The 23,942-nt window shown below is 36.0% G+C and overlaps 1 protein-coding gene across 9 annotated transcripts in view; it reads right to left on the reverse strand.

Moving 5' to 3' along the window:
• RAPGEF2 (Rap guanine nucleotide exchange factor 2) overlaps positions 1–23,942 on the reverse strand; it is a 218,203-nt gene that overhangs the window by 72,891 nt on the left and 121,370 nt on the right. The window contains exon 1 of one of the 9 annotated variants that reach the window (XM_087816530.1): positions 5,749–5,817. The exons of 7 other annotated variants lie outside the window; for them this stretch is intronic. In XM_087816530.1, the coding sequence (XP_087672656.1) occupies positions 5,749–5,802 (54 nt within the window). In that variant the 5' untranslated portion in view covers positions 5,803–5,817. Of the gene's footprint in view, positions 1–4,828; positions 5,012–5,748; positions 5,818–23,942 lie in introns of those variants that run through there. One more of the 9 variants, XM_087816529.1, reaches the window with a different exon arrangement.

Consider the following 23,942-nt stretch of genomic DNA (forward strand, 5'->3'; position numbering starts at 1 on the left):
TAAAATAGAGTCTTCTTAAACCCATTCTAGTTAAACACAGAAAGGGGAGGAAGTAAAGGGATAGAAAAGAAGAGAAGGTTCCATGCCTTTGCTGGATCCCCAAAATTGTGGCCTTTTAATTTTCACAGGCACCCTAACCTCTCCCTCCCCATCACCTGGACCAACCTGCTCTCCCCAACGCAACCCACCCCAGCAGTGATCATCTCGTTATTTCCCCCCATGACCTCTGGTTCCTCGTGTCCTGCGCCTCCCTGCCTGGGGCCCTCTCCGTTCGTCTTCCGTCCTAGACACGCCTCGTCTGCACTGTATTCTTAAACAGTTCACAACCAGATTTGAATTCCAACCATATCCTAAAACACAACACAAGGAAGGGGAGCATTCACTCAAGATAAAATTTCTCATCCAACTGTAAAGACCAAACTAATTTAAAAGCACCAAGTAAAAGAATAACACTGAGCATGACGCATTAAGTGCCACTAAATCAGTATTCAGAAAAAGTGGAGATGAAAACGAAGAGCCAGGGGGCGAGTGAAAGGTGAGCCAAGAGCACCGCAAGCTGGGGAACAGGAAAGGGGAAGGAGCATGAGGTGTCTCTAATCGGACTGGCCCGTCCTAAATTAAAACAGCATAGTTGCGGGGAAAAACATGTTCGTAAAGGGAGAGAACGTAGACGATAGGACTTTCGACATACGGTGAAGCTACATTACCTCCTTCTTTGTTAAGAGGCTTATGAAACGAAGAAATTGATACTTATGTCTACACGTGAGCCAAGGCCAGTATGGGCTTCACAGAGGTGATCGGGAACTGAGGTTGGGCTCCAAGAGAGATGGAGCCTTCACTAAAACAGGGGAGACGCAATAGCAAGACTCAGTACTTCCAACAGAGAGCAGGTGACTGTCGGGAGTTACGAAGGGAACAAAGGAAGCTGAGGCATCGAGTTTACGTTTAAAGAGTTAAGCAGAAAAAATGAGATGGTACATGATAGGGCCAAACCCAAAAATGCAGAAGGAGGAGGGAACTGGGCTGAGTGGCATCTATTCCTGATCATCCCGACTCAAGTGTCAAGATAATATCAAAAAGGACAGATGCATTATCAATGGTATCTGTCAATATGTAGTATGATAAAACTATTTTTGTTAAATTTTATAAAATAATCTTGGTCGTGACATTATTGCTCTTTTATATTCCAGTGCTTAGAATGTCACACATGCCAGGAAAAACAGTCACAGGAGAAGAGCAAGTATTTTTTGCAAGCCATGTATTCCACTAGTTAACACCAGCTATCATAACTAAAGCTACACACCTCATTTAGACTACATTTGGCCACATAAGGAGAAATAGTATGGGTTTATGGTTAAAGAAGGGCTGTGAAATCAGACAAACGTGGGTTCCAACTGTGATGGCTCCACCACTTACAAGTCTTTTTAAGCCTCAGTTTTATTATCTCCAAAAGTTGATAATACATCTTTCTTCAGAAGGTTGTTGTTAACTATTAAGTCAGATAACATGTAATATAGTGCCTGTCATATAACAGGTGCCCAAGAAGTGACAGCTATTGCTTTCTGTTCCTTACATCTAAGTAAGGCATTTTCTTATACACACTGCTTTTTAAATTTATTATTTAATCAGTTTTTCAATTTATTGTTTAATCAAGAAACAAAGTCACTTAAAAAGTCACAAACTTTTTGAAGCAACAAAAACATATAGCACACTATGGATATCCATAATTTCTATAAAAATGTACAACTAGAGCCTGGCCAGCATGGCTCAGTGGTTGATAATCGTCCCATGAACCAGGAGGTCACGGGTTTGATTCCTGGTCAGGGCACATGACCACGTTTTGGACTTGATCCCCAGGAGGGGGTGTGCAGGAGACGGCCAACTAATGTTATTATCTCTCTATCCCTTTTCCTTCTTCTCTCTCTAAAATCAATAAAAACATATCTTAAAAAAATTTACAAATAGAAAATAAATGATCAGTTTGATAGTATCAAGTTGACTTAAGTGACTCATTTTTTAAATTTACGAAGTTTCAAAGTCATCCTCTACTGCAGAATTTTCAAAAGCACACTTAAGGAATATTATTACCATTAGATAGTCTGAGGCAGGCAGAAAAGGGGAGAGGCAGGGAAAAAACAAAACAGTTGGTAAATAGTGATGACACCTTTAATGTTATCCCAAGATTTTCCCCAACTTACTGAGCCTGTAAAACTTTTTTCATGTAATATCTATTAACAGTCTACAACTGGTGTCCCACAAGTGTCTTTTGGAAAATGCAGTATTACTTTTTTTTTAAATGTTAATAATTTCCTTTAATTTTTTTTCAAAATTCACAAAATCACAAGGTTCCTCTGAGGACTGACTGAAGGACCTAGATGACTATACAAATACTATAGTCCAGTGCTGGGTACATTTTGGGTGACACATAGGTATTTGTCTCTGACCAAACAGAATGGGGAAGGGGAGGAGATGTGATAAAATATGTAAAATGTACCACTTTAAAGGGTTAAATGAGACTTCATTAATCCAAAAATTAAATTAAGAGAAATTAAACTAATTATTGTGCACTTACCAGGTGCCTGCAACTGAGATATGCACTAAGCTACACAGAAAATGAATTAATAATAGAAGCCCAGAATCTGAAGATTCTGACAAAGTAGAGTAACTGAGTTTACTACTTGTGCCCTCAATTTAACTTTTCTTTTCTTTTCAGTATTTCACTCCCAAAGCCACTAAAAAGTCACAAACTTTTTGAAGAAGCAAAAACGGAAGTATTTGTAAATTTGCTAAATTTTACTCATTTTAAAATTAACTCTGACATTATGTTCATAAAGTCTCGTTGGTCAAAAGAGGGCATTCTCACTCGTTTCTGCTCTACATCTGTTTTCTGAGTCACCTATTATGTGCAAGGCAGAGTAATTATTCTCCTTTCAACTCCTCGCATATAATTAAAATCTTAAAGGTCTGCTCATAGCAAAGTCTAGATAACCAAAGGACTCATCAACAAGTATGCTGCAAGATCTCGATATCATGAGCTGCCCACTCTGCCCCATACGATGGTCTGAGATGGCAAATTCTAGTACCACTTCAGTTTATAACAGAAGTATAAAGGGAAACACCACTCACATGTTTTCTAGAAATTGCTTGATTCACAGCTATTTTATGGCTAGTGTTACTTTAGTCACAGCATTACCCTAAATTTCAGTAAAATATAAACAAATATGCTTCCAGAATAGGACACTCGACATTCTAGTTTATGCCCTATTTAGTATTATCTGTGCCAAATGCTCACTTTCACAAATCTAGTAGTACTTTTTCCTTCCCCACCAATAAATAATTTTAACAATTTTCTTTGTTCATAAGTAGATTATTATTGATAAATATCACTTCCCTCCATTTTGAGAAAAAAATTTATGAAAAAGGTAAACAAAAACCTGTGATTTAAACTTTGCTTCTAAGGGTTTTTCAAGTATAGTGTAAGTAATACTCTCACTTTACTCTGAAAAAAATCATGACTACAGAGCAGCTTCACTTCAAAGACCCTGTTAATAAAATCGAACTATAATGGAACTTCTCTATAACAACCTTTCCTATTAGAGAATTTAAGTATAAGGCTGGTCTTTTTTTTTGGATTTGATCCGAAGAGATTTAATTAGTGAGGTACCACAAGGATCTCATTATGAGGGGGCAGGGCTCTAAGCACAGCATTATAACATGCTTCCAACACAGTTACTGACTTAGGATCATCCTGTGGGTCATTGGAAAAGTGAGAAAATGCCATCAGAGACACTTCATCTGGGAAAAGCTCTTGGATTTAGTTAATAATTTTGTTCATAATAATGAACAAAACCAAATTACACACATAAACCTAAGCATCTCATACTCTAAACTCATAGCTTTCTGTGTATACATTTTGAAGCCTCCACGATTTACCTCCATTTTTGAGTTTAACATCTCACCCTTTTTAGAATATGGAAAAGATAAATCCTATACCCTAATATAATACCTCCTAGATGCTAGGATGTGAAAATAGACATTTTAAAAATACTGAGACTACTATATAAGCTGCCTAAATTTATGCATTTTCGCTTTGGGGATACACACACACACACACACACACACACACACACACACACACACACGAATTAGCCTGATGGCAGAAACTTCCAACATGGTGACATAAACTAGCACTGTGAGAACTCACATTCCTGTAACAGGAGGCTCAGACTTGGTGTCAGCCATAGAAAAGTGCTTCTCACAAACAGCAGTAGCTGCCTGTGGGATTCCAGCATGACAAATGCATAGCTGACTCACGGGATTAATTATAAAGCAGCAATACTGTGGCATTATCAAAATATTCTGTGCTCTCATCTCCCGTTCAAGCGCGTTAAGAAGTCAGAGTCCCACCAATCATTTTATTAGCAAGTCAATAATCAAAGCTCTCCCTCCCTCATTCAAACCTCCATGTGAATTCCTTACTACAGGCACCGGTTCCCAGTAACCTTTTCCATGCTCTCTCATTCAATTTAACTATAAAAACGTTTTTTAAAAACCTATTCAAGTATTAAGCGAAAAATGAATTGTCAGGCTTTGATTTTCAATTCTAAAAATCAGCTGTCCAATATCTCTCCACGTCTGTGATTTTTGCTTTCAACAAACTGTTGGTCTTGTTTTAAAAAAAAATTTGTGACAAAAATTGGAAGAACAAGCCGGCTGCCACTTAGCGCCCCTCCTCCGCGCGGACTGTCATGCCCCTAAAGCCCGTGCCCCCCAGGGAAGCGGCACGAGCCCATCCGTCCGGCAGCGCCCCGGGGCCTGCGATACTCACTGGGTGCTTCTCGGGCTGGCCCATAACCCCATGGAGAGCCGGGCTCGCCAGCGGCTTCATAGCGAAGAGACACACGCTGAGCGCAGTCGACACATCACGGGCAGTCTCTCATGGGCGGCGAGGCACCCTCCTCGGCATTACATTAAAAGAGAGAAGAAAAAGAAAAGGGGAAGAAAGAAAAAAAAAAAAAAGAGGGCGGAGGAAACCATGCGGCAGCTTAAAGTGTCACTACTGGCAAGCTTAAAAAAACCCTCACACTTGTAGACCAGAAACGGAGCCCGAACCACGGGGCTCGGCTCCATTTTTATAACACTGGAACTCTAACCATCCCCGGCGACACGACCGAGGAAACCTTAGACAGCTCGCAGTCTTCCCGGAGAGCAAGATCATTTCTGGAACAAGAGGCAAAAGAAAAGAAGGGGAAAGAAAAAAAAAAAAAAAAGCTAAAATGGCTGACTGCACACAGACGCCCCTCAAAAAGGCTTAATACAGAATTATGTCAGTCAGGGTGGTATGAGAACCAGCCTCCAGCACTCAGCCGAGCATTGTTAATACTCTTGTTTCATTTGCAATCACACAGACGAACCCCTTCAGCCAAGAAAGAAAAAAAAAAAAAAGAGAAAGAAAGAAAGAAAAACCAGGGCAGAGCGTGTGAATCGGGACCTCCTCCCTAGCTGCTAATGATGCTGACAGAGTGGTGACCAGTGATCTCTGTCCCACTCCACTAACCAAGTTTGCACAATTAATCTTAGCAGCATGACACTGATGGACATTTAATTTAATGATGTCTGTCCCTCACAACACAAGCGTGACTGCTAGCAAGAGTCACTAACAGACACACGGCACAGACACACACACACAATCTCGAGAATCATGAGTCTGAATGCAATACACCAATATAATTACATTATTGTGCTTACTTTGGAGGACCATGGCTGCAGGCAGTTGGCATAGCAACGCACAAGGAAAGCCATTTCCTGGGTAGAGAGAAAGCTTCCTTTTCTAAATAAAAAATTCCTCTTAGGAAACAAACGGCATTGCTGCTTCCTGCAGAAAGCAAGACACTGTAGTCTGTCTCTTAACCTGCAAGGCTCACACTCAATGCAGTTCTAGTGATGTAAGTAGATTTCTCTCTCACCCTCCCTCTCCCTATATACACTGAAATATTCAGCTCAAATGGAACACACGTTCCTTAAGGCTCGCCCCCTCCTCTACTTAACCATTTCATTCATTAAGGTAGCGATGGACAAGTCAGATAAAGTAACAAGCTCTTGCCTGTATTATATCAGCGGCTGTAGGTTAAGCAAGTCTCAGAGGGATGGAATCCATTGATTGCTGACTCCAAATAATATCAGTGAAGACAGGGTGGGAAAACGGAGCAAGGACTTACTTGAACAGCTTTGAACTAAAACATGATTTTTCACCAAGGTGAAGGTAAGGGAATGGATATCTTCCCCACCCTCTGGTATCACTGTGCCATAGGACACAAGTATCTCAAAAATTTATGAAATGCATACTTAACAAGCTTTATATAAATTTAGAAGATGTGATTTTCTCACACACACACACACACACACACACACACACACACACACACACAGTACCTTACAACTAATACCAAAATAAACCCACTCAGGGTTTATTTTTTAAGAGTTCAAATTTAATTTAATGTTATCAGAAATTCTTTTTTTGTTTTTTGTTTTTAAATATGTCTTTATTGATTTCAGAGAGAAGAAGGGAGAGAGAGAGAAACATCAATAATGAGAGAGTCACTGATCGGCTGCCTCCTGCACGCCCCCCACTGGGGATCAAGCCCACAACCCGGACACGTGCCCTGACCAGTAACTGAACTTTGATCTCCTGGATCCTAGGTTGATGCTCAACCGTTGAGCCACGCCCACTGAGCCTATCATAAACTCTTAATTTCACCTAGGTTAGTTACTTGAAAGTCATTACAGTTGAATAAAGGCATAAAGACATTTTAACTCTGAAGCACCTGTCAGTTTCTCGTAGTCAAATCTATAAATGGTATACATAATAGAAAATACATATGAAAAATCTCGCAACTTTAATAATTGACTTTGGAATCGTCAGTACTTGCTAATCTGTATTTCTTGCCTACCCAACTAACACTGCACCCATACTAGTCACTTTGCTTTTTCACCCTCATATTTAAAGGCAGCCATTCCCTCCACATCACTCTGTAGGATCCTTCTCCCCACCCATCTCTAACACACCCCTTTCATAGGCTTCTAACATTATCCATTATCCCTCTTCTTCCACATCTATTCAACCTCTTCCTCTCAACCAGAGGTTCTCTGCACTGGCTTTTAAATATGTTCAGGTCTCTCTCAACTTAAAAACAAAACCCAGGAACCTTCTACGGATCCTTCATTCACCCACGGCTACAGTCTAATCTCTTCCCCACTTCACAACCAAATCTCTCAAGAATCACCTACTTTCGCCTGGCCAGAGAGGCTCAGCAGTTGAGCATCAACCTATGATCCAGGCGATTGCGGTTTGATTCCCTGTCAGGGCACATGCCTGGGTTGTGGGCTCAATTCCCAGTAGGGGGTGTGCAGGAGGCAGCCAATCAATAACTCTCATCATTGATGTTTCTATCTCTCCCTTTCCCTTCCTCTCTCTGAAATCAATAAAGACATATTAAAAAAAAAAAAAAGAATTACCTACTTTGACTTCCACCACTTCCTCATTCCCATACACAGACGAAGGACCATCACAGTTCTATTATACAATTTATACATCTACGAGTTATCCTTACCACCTTTCTCCATGTCCAATCCATCACAATATCCATTAATTAAATTCTGCACCTTGCCTCAAATTTAGATTTCTTTTTATCTCGGCTCTCATCCCACTCCAATCATTATTTTTTGCCTTGCAAATTTCAAAAGTCTCTTTATTGAACTGTCTGGATTGAATTCTAACCCCACCCACCCAACCCCTTTAACATACTACCTCCTGGGATCTTTTAAAAAAGAAAATCTGGTAATATCAATTTAATGCATTGAGCCTCCTTTTCAAATTAAAACACATGTTCTCAGCACACAGACTAAAACTCTTATTAGAGTCTGCAAGATTTATGTTTTCAACACTTATACCACACTCATGCCCTCCTAGTCACCTGGGCTGCTCTGGCTTCCTTGAATGGGCAAGAGGACTTTCCACAAATGAATCCCAACTCTCTTTCACATTCCCTTTCCTGTCCTACCCCCAAAAACATACTAGTGAAATGCACTCAAAGTTATCATGATATTGTATATCACTTCCCTGTAGCGCTTATTAGAGTTGTGATTTTATATTTTACCATAAAATTATTTAAGCAGTAGTGTCCACTTCCTCTGCTACACTCTAATTTCCAGGAGGGCTGGCACTGTGTTTGTTTGTGAGCTCCTGTACTTGCAGTACCAAACATGGTACATATCACAGGTACCATGAATAAATGGCACATTTTTTGAAAATGAATAAAATCTCCACTGACTGGGAATGGACATTAGTAAGATCACTATGTGATCTTGTAAACTAGTTCCTATAAAAATTCCAAATACTGTTCTTTAATAGACAAATGAACGATTTCAAAGTAAAGGGTACTGATCTTTGACAAAGGCAATATAATACAGCAAAGACAGTCTCCTCAACAAATGATACTGGAACAACTGAACATCCACTGTAATCAAGCATACGTAGAGATGCTCCGCATCATATGTCATCATGGAAATGCAAATTAAAACAACGAGATGCCACTACATGCCCATTAGAACGATGAAAATCCAAAACACCGAAACACCAAATGCTGGTGAGGGTGCGGAGCCAAAGGAACTCTCTTTCACTGCTGGTGGGAATGCAAAACGGTACAACCACTTTGGAAGACAGTGTGGTGGTTTCTTACAAAACTAAATATACCACCATGTAATCCAGCAATTGCACTCCTTGGTACTTACCCAAATGAGTTAAAAACTTATGTCCACATAAAACCCACATACGAATGTTTATGTTCATAATTTTGGCATTCATAATTTTTATATTCATAATTCTTTAAGCTTAATTCATAACTGCCAAAACCTGGAAGCTACCCAGAGGTCTTTCAGTAGATGAATGGATAAACTGTGGTACATCAAGAAAATGTGGTACATCAGCACTAAAAATAAAGAGCCATCAAGCCATAAAAAGATATGGAGGAACTGTATAAATGCATAATCCTAAGTGAAAGAAGCAAAAAAATAAAGTCTTTAAAAAAAATGTAATTGGTGTCAAAGAGACAAGCAACGTCGCGTCCATCTATGAATGAATGTATAAATAAAATGTGGTATATACATACAGTGGGATATTAGTCAGTCTTAAAAAGTAATTAAGTTCTGTTACAAGCTACATGGATCAACCTTGAAGACACTATGATAAGTGAAATAATCAAGTCACAAAAAGACCAATACTATAAGATTCCCCTTATATGAAGTACCTAGAGTCATCAAATTCATAGCCAGAAAGGAGAATGGTGGTTGTCAGGGACTGAGGGCAGGGGGTAAATAATGATGGGAATGGAGTCTCAGTTTGGGACGATAAAATAATTCTGGAGGATGGTGGTAATGGTTGCATCACAATGGGAATGTATTTAACGCCATTGAACTGTACATTTAAAAAATGGTTAAAATGACAAATTTAAGTGTTACGTATATTTAAAAAAAGTAAATGGCAGCTCAAGAACAAAATAATCAAGTTCTACAACTTTCATCCACCTAGCCCACGTTCCATACCTCCATGTGACAAAGACTCTTCCAGTTTAAGTCAAATTACCCGCATGCTGAGGGTGTCCCGAAGGTTTCCCACTGGCTGCCTCTCTCTGGAATAGAACGTGTTACTTCTCTCAAGGAGGAAACTAACCAAATCAGGGAACCTGACAGATGAAGTCAGAAAATCACACTTCCTCAGGCACGATGCTTTTCTGTGTGAAGACTAGGTGTGATTTCTTTCACAACCTGGCTCCACGCCTACAACCTACGTATCTTAAAACTCATGAATGTATCACTGGAATTTTACTATCCATACTACCTTGTACATTGAGACACAATTATGCCAGGTTATAATATGCCACACACTGCTTAAGAAATGAAATGTAAACTGAATTATTTAAGAAAATCCCTTATTATAGGCTTTACACAAACAAGAATAAATCACACTTACCTGAAGCAGCCTTAATGTGGTGTATATTTGCCCCATTCCTTAACCACCTAAATTTAGCAAGTATCATAAAATAGATCCATCTAGAAAAAGGGCCATATAACAACTTTCTGCCCCTGGGTCAAGAACAACTAATAACTTCTAATTATCAGCAACAATGACCCAAAAGAGAGAGATTACATACAAAGTTTGGGGAACTACTTAATGCAAAACCTTTCCATGCTAAATTTAATGCCATTATATTTGCATATTTTGTCACCTAAAGTATTCACTTTTTAATTACTGTGAAATTGAGAAAAATGGTCCATTCTTCTCAGTAATTATTAATCACATTTAGTGTTAATGTGTTCATTTATTTATAATATTTATTTATAATAACGATAGTGTTTATCTATAGATTCCAATGTGCTTTGCAAACATTTAATTAAATTTGGTCAAAACCCAAGAGAAGCAATAAAATAATGTATTCATCTTACATAGGAAAATAAAGTGTATAAGGTTACAGAGTTAGCAGTTTGGAAGAATACAAAATAGAACTCCAGGTTGCTAATATAGTTTACTTCACTTATCCACTATATTGATTTCTTCCCTTGTCCCTTTACCTCACTGGAAAAACTACAGAGGTTGGAGAAAACCTGTGGTAGAGGCAGGAACAATTTATTGTTTGATATCCAGAAACAAGAAATTTTACAATTTTGACTCCTAATGTTTTATTGTTCACCAAAGAAGTAACACTTAAAAAAGGTATTTTCTATACGAATACACCAAACCGATTAAGCACTAAGCAAATGCAAAGCTATTACTGTATCAGGTCTGTTCGGAAGTTTTAGTTCTTTGTCTATACCCAACATCTCCCCATTAGTACCATAATTTTTTTCTAAAACAAAAGTTGACTATCTGACACATTCTTTATAAGTACTTCAATCCCACATTTCACATAATGTAGTCCCTCCTTGGGTGCACCCCTGGCAGATCCTCCGCACACATCCTCCCAAAGCAATCACAGAAGAAACCCGGGTAAAAATTTTACTTTTCCTACTTCGAACAAATAAAATGGTACGTCAGGTTCATTGTTTAAAAAAATTTAATTATTAAATAAAACGAGATACTGACACATAATAATTATTGAATAATTATCTGAGTTGAATTTAAACACAGGCTTTAGAAATACTGGAAACCTGTTACTTGAATTAGCACTTAGAGAGATCTGATTGTAAGTCCAGGAAAGATGACCCAGGTATATACTCCAACGACATGTTGCAAAGTAATCTGTAAGCTATTTTTTTCTTCAATAAAAGAGTTCCTGACAAACTGTTTATGTGGCATCTGATTCATAGTTGGAAAAATGCAGTAACCTATCCATAATAAATATGGTCGATACAGAGTGGGACAAAAGTAGGTTTAAAGCTGTGAGTACACAAAAAACAGTTTATTCTTGTATCACTGTTTATTAATTATTGTGTTGTTTTCCATATGAACAGCTGTAAACCTACGTTTGCTCCACCCTGTATTTACATATAATATATTAAAAGAGAAACATTTAAAGGTTGTATGCGATGAAGACGTGAAGAAAAACAAATAAAGAAGTCTGTAAGTCAGTGAGAAATTCCAACATAAAGAATGGGGTTTTAAAAAATACATTTATTTGAAAAGTGAGCACTTTAATAGCTGATTTAACAAAGCTTATTTCATTTCCTAGAACCTATTTTAAGGAAAGACCAGACCTCATCTTGAAATGCTCAAGGTTGCAGAGGTGGAGAGACCTTGTACAGTGGTTGCAAATCATTTCACTGCTTTTTCTATGAACAAGGGCCTCAAATTGGGCTCCCTATCATAATATTTCGTAAAACCACACTCCAAATGTAAACAGCAATTACTATTTTTATTACTAAATTAGCATGTAGCATATTTCGTTATGATTAATATGTTTGCACAAACAATGAATTGTTAATTATTACTCTATTTTTATTTAACAAAGAGGAATCATTGTGCACAGACTGGAATATAAGTAGCTGAAGGCAGAGACCATACAACATTTTATTTATCTGATGGTGTCAATGATAAGTTATGCTTATCTCTAGTAATTAACACACCGTACTTGCTCAAAGGATGAACGCATAAGTGGTTGCACTTAGACTTCTCAAAACTAATCCGTCAAGTATGATCACACCAGCTTTAGAATGAGGGCGCACACAGGATAGTTGTGTAACCATAAACGATGTCCAATTTGTTTACTGACAAAAATTAGGCGTTTTAAGTAACCTGACAGGTGGAAAGAGTAGACTAAAACCAGCAAATTTAAACTGAACAGGGATAAATATAAAGACCTACATGGGCACCATCAAAATGTCACTTGTACAAGCACAGGACGGGGGAGGTCAGGCTAGAGGCGCAATTCATGGGGAAAGGGAGGTGGGAAGAGTCACCTGTAAAGCTGAGCTGCCAAAACTTTCATATGAGCCAATGCACAATGCTTTAAAACTCTCACATCACCTAGGGTTACGTTATCAGATATAGTATCCCGAGCGAGGAAGACAGGAAGTTCTACTGTAATCTGCACTGCAGGGTATTGCAGGACCTTACATGAGTTACAGCGACCAGCTCTAGGCATCATGACTTAGGGGATGATGAATAGCCGCAGTGTTCCAACAGCAGGAAACCTAAATGGCATGGTACGGTGTTTAGGAAAGCTACTAGAAGTAGGAATGTTTAACCCAGAAAAAAGGCTTAACGGAGCAGGATCTCTTTAAATATCTGAAGTACAGTTATATGAAGTGTAATATGAATATTCATTTGTGTTGCTTAAGACATACAGAACCATAAACTGAAATTACAGAGAGATTTTAGCTAAACACAGGAAAACTTTCTTAATAATTAGCTCTTTTCTACAATAAATAATCTGATTTACTAAACCCTTTCTTTGTACCAGGCAACAGGGTCCAATTTTGACACACATGATGTCTCGCAAATACCAGTGCCAACCGTAATTTAAAATCTTAAAGCAGAGGCTGAATGTCAATGATTATAAGCAAAAAATAAACTGAATTAAGTAGTTTGGCTGGGAGATGCCTAAAATCCTTTCAAGTTCTTAAGGTTATCTTACCTAACATGACTGTTACCAAACATTAGCTGGTTGCAAAATGGGGGCAGGAGTAATATGATATAGAACTGCAGAAAAAGAAAGACCACATGAATGGAAATCGATCTAGCTCAGGGTAAAATTTCCTGGTGATAATTATCCTGTATTCTGAGATTTTTGTCTTCCTACTTAGGCATTCAGAGGGGAATATAAAAATGTTCTTAATCTTGAAAAAATTGTAGAGATAATTAGACAATAATTTAGAGGTTTCCTTTTTAACATACTTACTTTTCAAATTTGTCAAACTTAAGTAAAAAGTAATTTTCTTAATGTTACTAATAATTTGAATTATTAAAAACTGTACATAGCTAATCAGTTTTATAGAGGGTTTTTAAAATCTCTTGAAATTACTTAATATATGTTTTCAATATTCTTAAATATTACCAAAACACTGCCAATATTTTCTGGTGCAGAAGCAGGCAATTTTATGATGGTGGTTTTTCACCTCTAAAAATTATGACTGCTTTTAGACAACTGCAAGTTGCTTTGGTTCATTAAAAAGTCATACTTTAGAAAAGATCTTTCAGCAAGATTTGGCTTTTATTACTTATAATGTTAGTTAATCTAACTTAGAATACACCAATTACATAGTCATCCTTTGTTATGAAATGGTACTGCTTACCAGTAAAAACCTATTTCTGTATTGGAATAAAACTAGAGAGGTGAAAATGGGAAAATTGCTGTGCTTTATCAATGAGAGATGCATAGTTCGAAAAGAGAAAATACTTAATTGCAACAAAAAAGACTGATGGATCAAACAAAGCCTATCATCATTGCAGATGTACCAGTAATTATTCTTCACATTGGAGAGTCTATGCTCTAGCCTACTTCTTTTCAAGGTTCTTAAATAGTAGGTATCTAAAATAAATAATTTTATGTATCGGGAATGTGAAAACATTTATGTCCATGCCTGACCCTATCTGAATAACCATGAACATTGAACATTTTGGTTAACTTCTTTGACCTTAGCATTCTTATCTCCTAATAGTGAGATACCATTACCTAGAGTTTAGAACTGCAAGGAGGTAACTGACAAAACATATGAAAAAACACCTAGCTGACTGCTATATATCATAAGCATTCAATGAGGGTCAATTTTATTCTTCTAAGATTTTCTAAAAAGTCAGTTGCACTCGAGGTTTTGGCAAACCATTAATTAATGGTGTATAGATGGCTGACATTGATATCCTTGTGCCAATATGCTTGTATAGAATTGTTAAAGCAGGTGGATCTATAATGCCACTCCTAGAAATATAAACTAATGCTAATTCTGGGAGTCTGATCCAAAGACATCAACATATAACTAACATACTGCTGAGCACCTATTACATACTGCACAGAATGTATATACTGGCATATAAGATACTATCATCTTTCAAAGACTCTCTTGACTCCTCAATTTTTAACAAAGATATTTTTATTATTAAAATCTAATGTCTTAAAAAAACCTAATGTCTTCAAGTAAATATCAAAACATAGAGTTTTCATAATGGTTTAAGAACGATAAAAGAAAATAACAGAATTTATAAATGGAACCATTAATCGATATGCGCTACCAGGAATAGAAGTGTGACTGCCCCTCTGATGTAATTAAATATATTCCAGACAGGAAATGCTTCCAAGTAAATTTGCCTGGAAATAGAAGATTGTCTCAATATAGAAAATATTTTAGATGCCACAGAAATTCTTTGAATGTTCTCTTGAAAAAGAAGTCAGTCTACCAATAGGACCACATAAGCTTAAGGTGATAACATTTAGTCTTCCTTCTCATAAATAAACAAAGCCCAAACCACGTTAACTAATTTCTCTCTCCTCAAAAGCTGTAAAAATGCAAACAGAATATTTTACCTATTTTTATTTTAGCTGCACTTTGAAATTTTTAATTACTACCACGCTGATATTTTAAAAGGATACTACTAGAATATTTAATTATATATCCAACAATTACAATTGTTAGAATTGCTCACAACTGGCCAGATGGGTCACATTCATGGAAGATTATATCTCCTGGTTGTGCCATAAAGTAGCAATTCACAGTATTAACACACAACCACAAGTCTATAATGAAGCATTAAAACAGAATAAGGCATTCACTCATTCATTCCACACTTGACCCTCAAGACTGAGCAGGATGGTACAGGAAACAGGAAATCGAGGATAAACTTCAGAAATCAACCTGGTGAGGTCAACAGTGTTCATGACATGAGCAGAATGTATTGTTCATCATATAAAATGATTACTAAAAGACTGCCTCACAGAGCAAATGTGTAACAAAACCCATTTTTCTTCATGGCTTGTATTTTACAGAAAAATAAATGTTATTTCGAGAACATAAAGCAAAATAAAAATCTGTTGAACCAAAATTTAAAAATATATACCACTCAATCCAATGGACTTTTAAGATTAAAAACAAAAAAAATAACTAATAAGATACTAATATATGCAAACTATTATAAAGCATGGTATTTACAATACAGGTAAAACTATAGCAGGAAAGAAAATGAGACAATTACTTAAAGCAGAAAATTCTCTGAGAAATAATGCATACAGCTCTAGTGATCACTTTCCCAATAGATGTGGACATTTTATCTTTCACCAAGAGACGTATAGCAAATTTGGGGAGGAGGGACATTTCCAGTCCCTTCCCAAAGGCAATTTATCTTTTCAGATATTTTGCTTTAGTAGCTGATTACTGAATCACACCAAATTTCAGAGCACACACATGAGTAGTAAATCCAGTTTGTGATGACAAAAGAAACGAACCACTAGTATCTTAAAATAAGCAGAAAAATGGATGCAAAAGCAAAAAAGGAGCCAGTAAATATGAAAATACTAAAAGCAGAGGATAGCAAACATAGAAGAGAATTCTAGAACAGCAGTAAGAGGTTTTGAAAATAAAGAAGTTTTAAATACATTGCTAGGTTATTTATTTTTCAGTCAAAATGAAACAATTTGCAATAAATTATATCAGATTATCCTGAACATTAACTATTAATCATCCACAGGATGTTGTTAAAATTATCCATGGTGATCATCTTTTGAGAAGGTTTGGTAGGGAGGGACCTAAACTAATCTTACTGGTATTGGAATAGGACTTAAAACCAATTTTTAAAAAAACATATCTTTATTGATTTCAGAGAGTGGAAAGGAGAGGGGGAGAGAGAGAGACAGACAGACAGAAACATCAATGATGAGAGAGTCATTGATCAAGCCCACAACCCGGGCATGTGCCCTGACAGGGAATCGAACCCCAATCGCCTGGATCCTAGGTTGACGCTCAACCACTGAGCCATGCCCGGCCAGGCTAAAACTAATTTTTAAAGGTTATCTAACACTTTAATGTTATGGTAATACCATACTTTCATACCAAACTTTTGCATAAAAAATTCTAAATATTTTAAAATTCCTCATAACGGTTGATGATTACCTTAACAGGGAAGGGGAGACAGACAACTTTCTCGGGGGGCAGAAAGGGACTTCAAAGAGAAAATTCCTGAAGAGAAAAATGCTCTAAATAAGAAATTCTAAATCAATTAACTAAAAACATCTTTGAGGTTCACTACTGTAACTACAACATGGATTGTTGGTAAGCATCCAATATGATTAATATACTGAAGACACAATTATTTAATGTAAAGCATTTTGAATTTTTTTGGTTCCATCCAAAGTGAGCTTGGAATTTTTCCATTTTCTCCTAGTCCCTAAAAGTGAATTAAGCAACGAGAAGGAAAAGGAAGGAAGGAAGGAGAAAATTCATACAGGAAACCAAGGTCAGGGCCGGCCTCCTAGGCCTGCGACTTACACAGTCGCACAGGGCCCTGCGCTCAGAAGGACCCCTGCACTTGGTTATTTTTTCATGAAACACTATTTTTATTTGAAGAAACAAATAATGGACAAATTATGTTATTCAGACTTGGGTATTTGGCTAATATTTTCTTGACAATGAACAAACTGAGCTTGTCACTGCAAGGAAAACAGCTGATAGAACTCTGTCAAAGATAAAATTTTAGCTTTCTAGTAAAAATTAGACTTTTGGAAATCTATATCGAATACCATGAGCTTGTCAGCTTCCCCCAAATTAAGGCCTTTTTATAAGAGGCTGGTAGTGACCTACATGTGATTTTTTTTTTTGATATTGTATAACATGCCAAAATTTGGAAGACTGCTTAACTCAGTGACCAATGCATGATGTTTCCTAATCATGAATGGAGTAAAAAGAGCCATTCAATGTGCAAGACAGACCAACGGGTTGTAAGAAAAGAGAGTAAGAAAAGTTCATTGACAGAGTTATACTGTATGTTCCTCATCACAAGTAGACCTTTAAGAAACTGCGGCTTGTCAAGTTTGGTGTAGTGTATTAATAAGATTATTTGAAAAACTGTTAACTTTTCCCAAATACCTGTATGAAGCCAGATTTTCTTCATATATTTTATATACGTCAACCAGAAAAGCGTATCAAAACAGACTAAATACAGAAGTAGATATGAGAATCCATTTGTTTTCTATTAAGCCAAATATTAAACATATTTGCAAAAGTATAAAACAATACCATTCTTCTTATACATTTTTTGTTTTGGAAAATATACTTTCACTGAAAAACCCTTATACTAATGTATAATGGATTTATTATTTTTAATTAATAAGTTAATAAATTTTCAGTTTTAATTTTTAACATGGCAAATAATGATATAGATAATGCATATAAACAGAAGTTTGTTGGGAGTCCTCCAAAAGTTTTAAGGAGTTCTGATGAAGAAGCTTGACAACTGGTGTTCTAAGAGACGAACTAGAAAATAATCAGCCTCTCAGCTTGTCATTTTTTAATCCTTACCTGAGGATATGTTTGTTCGTTTTTTAATTGAGTTTTAGAGAGAAAGGAAGAGAAAGAGAAACATCAATGTGAGAGAGAAACACCGACTGGTTGCCCTCCTTACATAATCTGAAACCTAAATACGTGCCCCAACCAAGAATCAAACCTTCAAGCTTTCTGATGTACCGGATGACGCTCCAACCAACCGAGTCACCCAGCCAGGACTTAGCTCTTTTAAAGAATCCAGTCATCAACTGTCTTTAGATTCCGTCAAGACCAAAACCTGTGTTCATGTAAAATACTACTTCAGCTGAACCCTCTAAAGACTTAGTCCGCTTGCAAATTGGTTAGCTGTTCGTACTCTTCCAATCTAACTAACGTTAGTACCAACAGTTAGACAAACATTTGTACCAAGGAGAAAAAAAGACTGGAGCTGGCAAGCGCTCATCAATAATCCCATTGTCAAGGACATCAATACCATCAAGAATATCAACGACGCCCAAGTAGTCTCTCCATCCCACTTGGTTGAGGATATGCTTATTTCACAGATTAGCAAATGGCAAAATGATCTTTTTTTTCTAAAAACTTTTCTGAGAATTCCAAAATTCCTGATGATTCGAACAGCTTTTTTAAGGTCCAGTTTAAAAATACATATAAAGAAATGGATTGGAAGTAAAAGGTATACTAATAATTAGTGAAAGAAAATGTTACAATTTATTTTGAGATTTTAACTTTACTTTTGAACACTCCCAAATGCCTTCTGGATTGATCGAAAACCACAGGCGATCAAATATCATTGCTATTCTCATAGACATCTGAGTAACAAAAATCAAGACAACCTGAATTATTTTCTTTTTCATCCTCAATTTCTTCCCTTCTGAATTACTCCCCCATTTGTCCCAACCAGTAATTCACATTTCAGACTTGGCTCACTCTGTGGCCACATATTTCTCCTCTAGGCCAGTAATTCCAAACTCCATATTACATTCAACGGTCCCTATGTTCGTTTCAAAAGCAAGAGAAAAAGGAAGACAAAAAAAAAAGCCATCTGATCCCGTTTAAGTCCATAAGAAACTGTTTAGTAAGGCTTTTTGTTTTCCAATAGATTCTACAATTATTTTTTCCTGAAATATCTTAAAGTTATTTTTCAGCCTATGTGTGACCTAAACAATCACATAGGATGCTAGGCACATCTGTGAATTCATTGTGTTCAAGTCAGTCAAAAGTTTACTACTGATATTCTTAACAAAACTGAACTGTAAACTTAAAAATAGTTGGTGGTATATTTAATGTTATTTTTTTTTTTTATAAAAACGGGAAAAACCATTGATTATGCACTTTAAATAGGTGAATTGTAAATCAATAAAGCTGTTTTTTAAAAAAGTATAAGTTTGCTCCCAATCCGTTTTTTTTTTAGAAAAAGAAAAAAGTTTACTATTGAGATATGGATAATGACTAAATTTTTTTTCTTTTTGGAAATGAGGGGGACATTTTATATACATACATATGCATAACATATAGTAGGCATTTTGAAATTATTTTAATATAAATAATTAAAATATTTCCTTTCACAAGTAATTCAAATCTAACACTTACATACTGAATAGAAGGCTAGAGTTTTTTTCAGAGGTCAACAATATCTTGTAGCTCATAGAAAAGCACTTCAAATTAATAACATTTTAACCCTGGATTCAAAATCCAAAGAGAACATTTCTAGTCACCCGACATTTCAAATAGTGGAAAACAGACAACTTACAACTGATAACTTAATCATAAAAAGATCAATTCAGTGATGGTAGGATGTAGTTCTCAACATCAAAGTGAATTTTTCCAAAGTAAAAAGATATTTTTCAAATCAGCATGGAGCACTGCAAAATCTCATGACCAAAAAAATAAAAAATAAAAATTCACATAAGAAATAAGACAGTCGAAGATGAAAAGGATCTTTGCTACATTTTAGCCAAGTACATTTACACCACATACAGCCACAGAGAGCCACCAGTGTTCACAATTAGAGGCAGGACAAAGTGGCAGTGATCTTTTTGACAAATAAATTGCTTGAAATATTGCATGACTTGCTACACAACACCCACCCTTATTACTTTCAATTTCCAAGTGCAACCAAAAGATGGGTCCAATTATGACATCAATACAAGCTTTCTTTCAACATGGAATGAAAGAACAGTAAATCCCAGTAGACACGGCAGTTCTGCAGCAGAGATGATGTAATATATAAAAATAGACACCCTCTAACAGAAGCTGAAACTTGGGTAAACAGCACAGTGCATACTATTCTCAACTGCCTTGCATGAATTTGCAATGCGTGTTGTTAATAGAGCGAGAGAAATCATTTTATGTTTTAAACTGTTGCCTGATTTACATTCTGATTTCTATACATCCTCTATATTGTAATTTCCCAGTCTGTGTAAGTTAAATCAGCATAAATACCTGATTATAACTGCAAGAAAGAGAAACATCCCCCCCTCCAAAGCAAGGAGGTGGAGACCACGGCAGCAGTGTTAGTTAACACGCTGCATTTTGCCAGAAATTGCAGCACATATGGCCCAGTATTGTTATGTCCACCTATTGTTCAAAGACGTTTCCACAGGGAGCTATCTGCAGGATTTTAAAATGCAACATGATCTAAGTGGAGAAGAATCAGTAAACCTGCTGATAACGAGCATGAAAAAGCAAAGGATACTTTTGGCACTCCTCTTTAAAAACACTCTCTGATGCAAATATAAAACAGCAAGCATGAATACAATAAATAGTATCTAGCAAAATTTGTGATTTGGGGGGGATATGTGACTCCTCTCTAACACTATCTGCACACACACCCCTTTTCTATTCTTTATTCCCTGATTCAGTCTTCACATTTCTATTGGACTTTTTGGATTAAAAAATATTTTTCTTTCAGCCGAAATATTAAAGCCATTTAAGCCATGCCTGATTCCTCAAGGTGCCCTGTCTATGTGCCCCTTAGTACCTGGATTTCCCTGTGTTTTCTAATATAGTTCTCTATATTATACTTTTCTGTATTCCCTGTGAGGTTATAAGGTCACTCAGAGCAAGATTCTCTCTGTGCTATAAACCTTTGTAGCCCAAGAGTCTTGCACAGACATGAAACAAGGTGGGTACTCAGTAAATATTTGTTAATTGAATAAAAACATGTAAATGAAAATGCTAACTGAGCTTTCTTCTCTATAATAAATGGAATACACACATTTTCTTTAACTCCATCCTATTGTAATTCACAAACAGGCATCGATGACAATATTTAAGACAAAGGTTTAGGTTCAATTAAGAAATTGATGAATTTAAATTAAAGAATGAAAGTACTGACTAACAGACTGTCCCTATATTTGAATAATTATTGTATATACATATAAGCCAGTTTTAAAATATCATATGAATGAATTAGGTGGAATATGATATAAATTGATTGTTATAAATTAAAATTCTATGACCTTAATGTTCAAGAAATTTAGTAGATATACAAGTCATTGATATATTATGCAAAACACATTCTCTTTCTGGTAAGTAGCAAATATCAGACTGAACTAAGACCTCAGTAAAAAACTAAATAAGTAATAAGTGGCAGCCCAGCCAGGCATGTCTCAGAAGCTGAGCATCGACCTAGGATCCAGGAGATCTGGGTTCCATTCCCGGTCAGGGCACATGCTCGGGTTGCGAACTCGATCCCAAGTGGGGGCTGTGCAGGAGGCAGCCGATCACTGACTCTCTTATCATTGATGTGTGTCTCTCTCTCTCCCTTCCTCTCTCTGAAATCAATAAAGACATATTTTAAAAAATTTAAAAAATAATAAGTGGAAAAGCAAAGTCATGATATGAGTAAAATTATTACCTATTTCTAATTCAAGAAAAATAGCAAAAGTCGGAAAGTTTAATGTCAAATAAAAGTGTATAATTACAAACATTGTAATTTTTTCATTTGTTTCAATGACTAAACAATTTTTGAAACTAACCAAACCTACCAAAAATCCTTAACTGAAGATGAAACCAACTTAAATCAAATCTATCTTTAAAAAAATTTTAAAAATCTATTTCAAAGATATATGAGATATAATCTAGGAATAACTATATAACATTATAAGAAAAAGAACTTGTCATATTATTATAAAGAATAACCTTATAAAAACTGGGACTTATTTTCATAAGCCTCAGAAGAATAAATCATATCACACGTGTGCCACATTTTATAGATACTATATTACCACAGACTATAATAAAAAATGATTCCAATAGCGTTGTAATATTACATTTAATTCAATTTACATTATATTAATTTTATTATTACTTTTGTACACCTGCACCAAGTACTTTAAACTAGCCTCATCTACTGGAAAATTTGTTACCTAATTATTAAACAGTGCTCTGAAGTATATATTCACATTGTAGTAAAGGACGACTAATAAAATGTGTGGGACATATCTTATTATATGATGGACCGATGGTTTGTCATTATTTCAAAAATTCTGCATTGACTGAAATTTTGTTATACTGTGTTCAAATCTTCCCAGTTCAAATTTGTATAAAGCAGAGCCATACTTTTCTGGGCAAGTAGGAGTGGGAGTGAAGTCAATCAAGGTGTGAAGAGCATTTTAATTATGCAACCAGTATAAAAAGGCTGAAATTTTTTGAAATGTCCATTAATACCCATAACCTCCATAGTGCAGCCAGGACAAATTTTCTTCAGCCTTCAGTCTAATATCACTGTATCATTTTTGCTCTTTCCAAACTCAGAAGAGGGGAGAGCTATTTTTTCATTACAATAAAGGAAAAATAAAAAAGATCACAGAACAGGTATGTACTGGCTTCCCCATCACTCCAGTCCTTCCTCCCCTTAAGTCCTACTACCTCGCCCGTCCATTTTTATTGTGGAACTCAGAATTCCCTACCTACAGAAACTTCTAGAATAAATTACCCATGAATGTAGAGAGGGCCAGTAATTAGGGGTAAAAATTTAAAAATCTACCCTCATACCTATTCTGAACCTGGAGACAAGGTCAACCTGTCCAAAGCCCCCAAGTCAATCTCCAAATCTTCCAGCCTCTGCCAGGAACCTACCTACTACCTGCCTCTACAATCCTTACCCGCTCCAAGACTAGCAATTCCTGCTACATCCTATTTTCCGGCTGTCTTAAATTCAGTCTCAAATACACCTTCAAAAAAACTACAGGATCCGAAATTTTCAACTATGACCACATTATGGCCAAAATTCAGTTACGAATATAATAAAAATGTAAGGAAATGCTAATGAAAGCCTCTAATCTTCTCTTCTCACTGCATTTTAAAATATTTATTCTCTCAGCAAACCTCACACACTTGCCTTGAAAAAAATGTCCTGATAACAATCTACAGGGACTAAATGGGTATTCATGTTTCTGAAGAAAATTATTATAATCTGTTTTAAATTACTGCAACATGCCTAATTTTTAAAAGTGTACATAAGGTATATATCAAAATTCAGCGCAACATTCTAAATTCAATTCCTAGTTCTAAATAGGAATTAGGCTAACTGCTAATTTTTCACCTTAAAAAGATTAATCACACATTGGTGTATCTTAAAATATTATTGTATATTTTTAAAGTATACCTCTACCAGGTAAAAGCTCAAAACACTGGTGCAATTTAAAAATTTTTGATACAAAACTTAAAAACTGTATCAAATTTTTTTGGATTTATCACATCACTTTAAAATTAGCAGTGCTTCTAAAATACAATATAGCAATCATGCCATCTGTGGCATTTTAATATGTGTGGGGTTTTTTGGGTATAGAACATAAAGTAACCGCTTCATTTTAACTTGAAAAATTATATAAATATTTCATGCTATCAGGCAAGGTTATTAAAACAGCCAAAGACACTATATTGATGATAGACTTCTAATGTGAATTAAATTATTCCCAATCTTTTTCCCGTGTATTAATAAACCACAACCACAAAAT

The sequence above is a fragment of the Miniopterus natalensis genome, chromosome 4 (assembly GCF_054644295.1).
Source record: "Miniopterus natalensis isolate mMinNat1 chromosome 4, mMinNat1.hap1, whole genome shotgun sequence".
NCBI lineage: Eukaryota > Metazoa > Chordata > Mammalia > Chiroptera > Miniopteridae > Miniopterus > Miniopterus natalensis.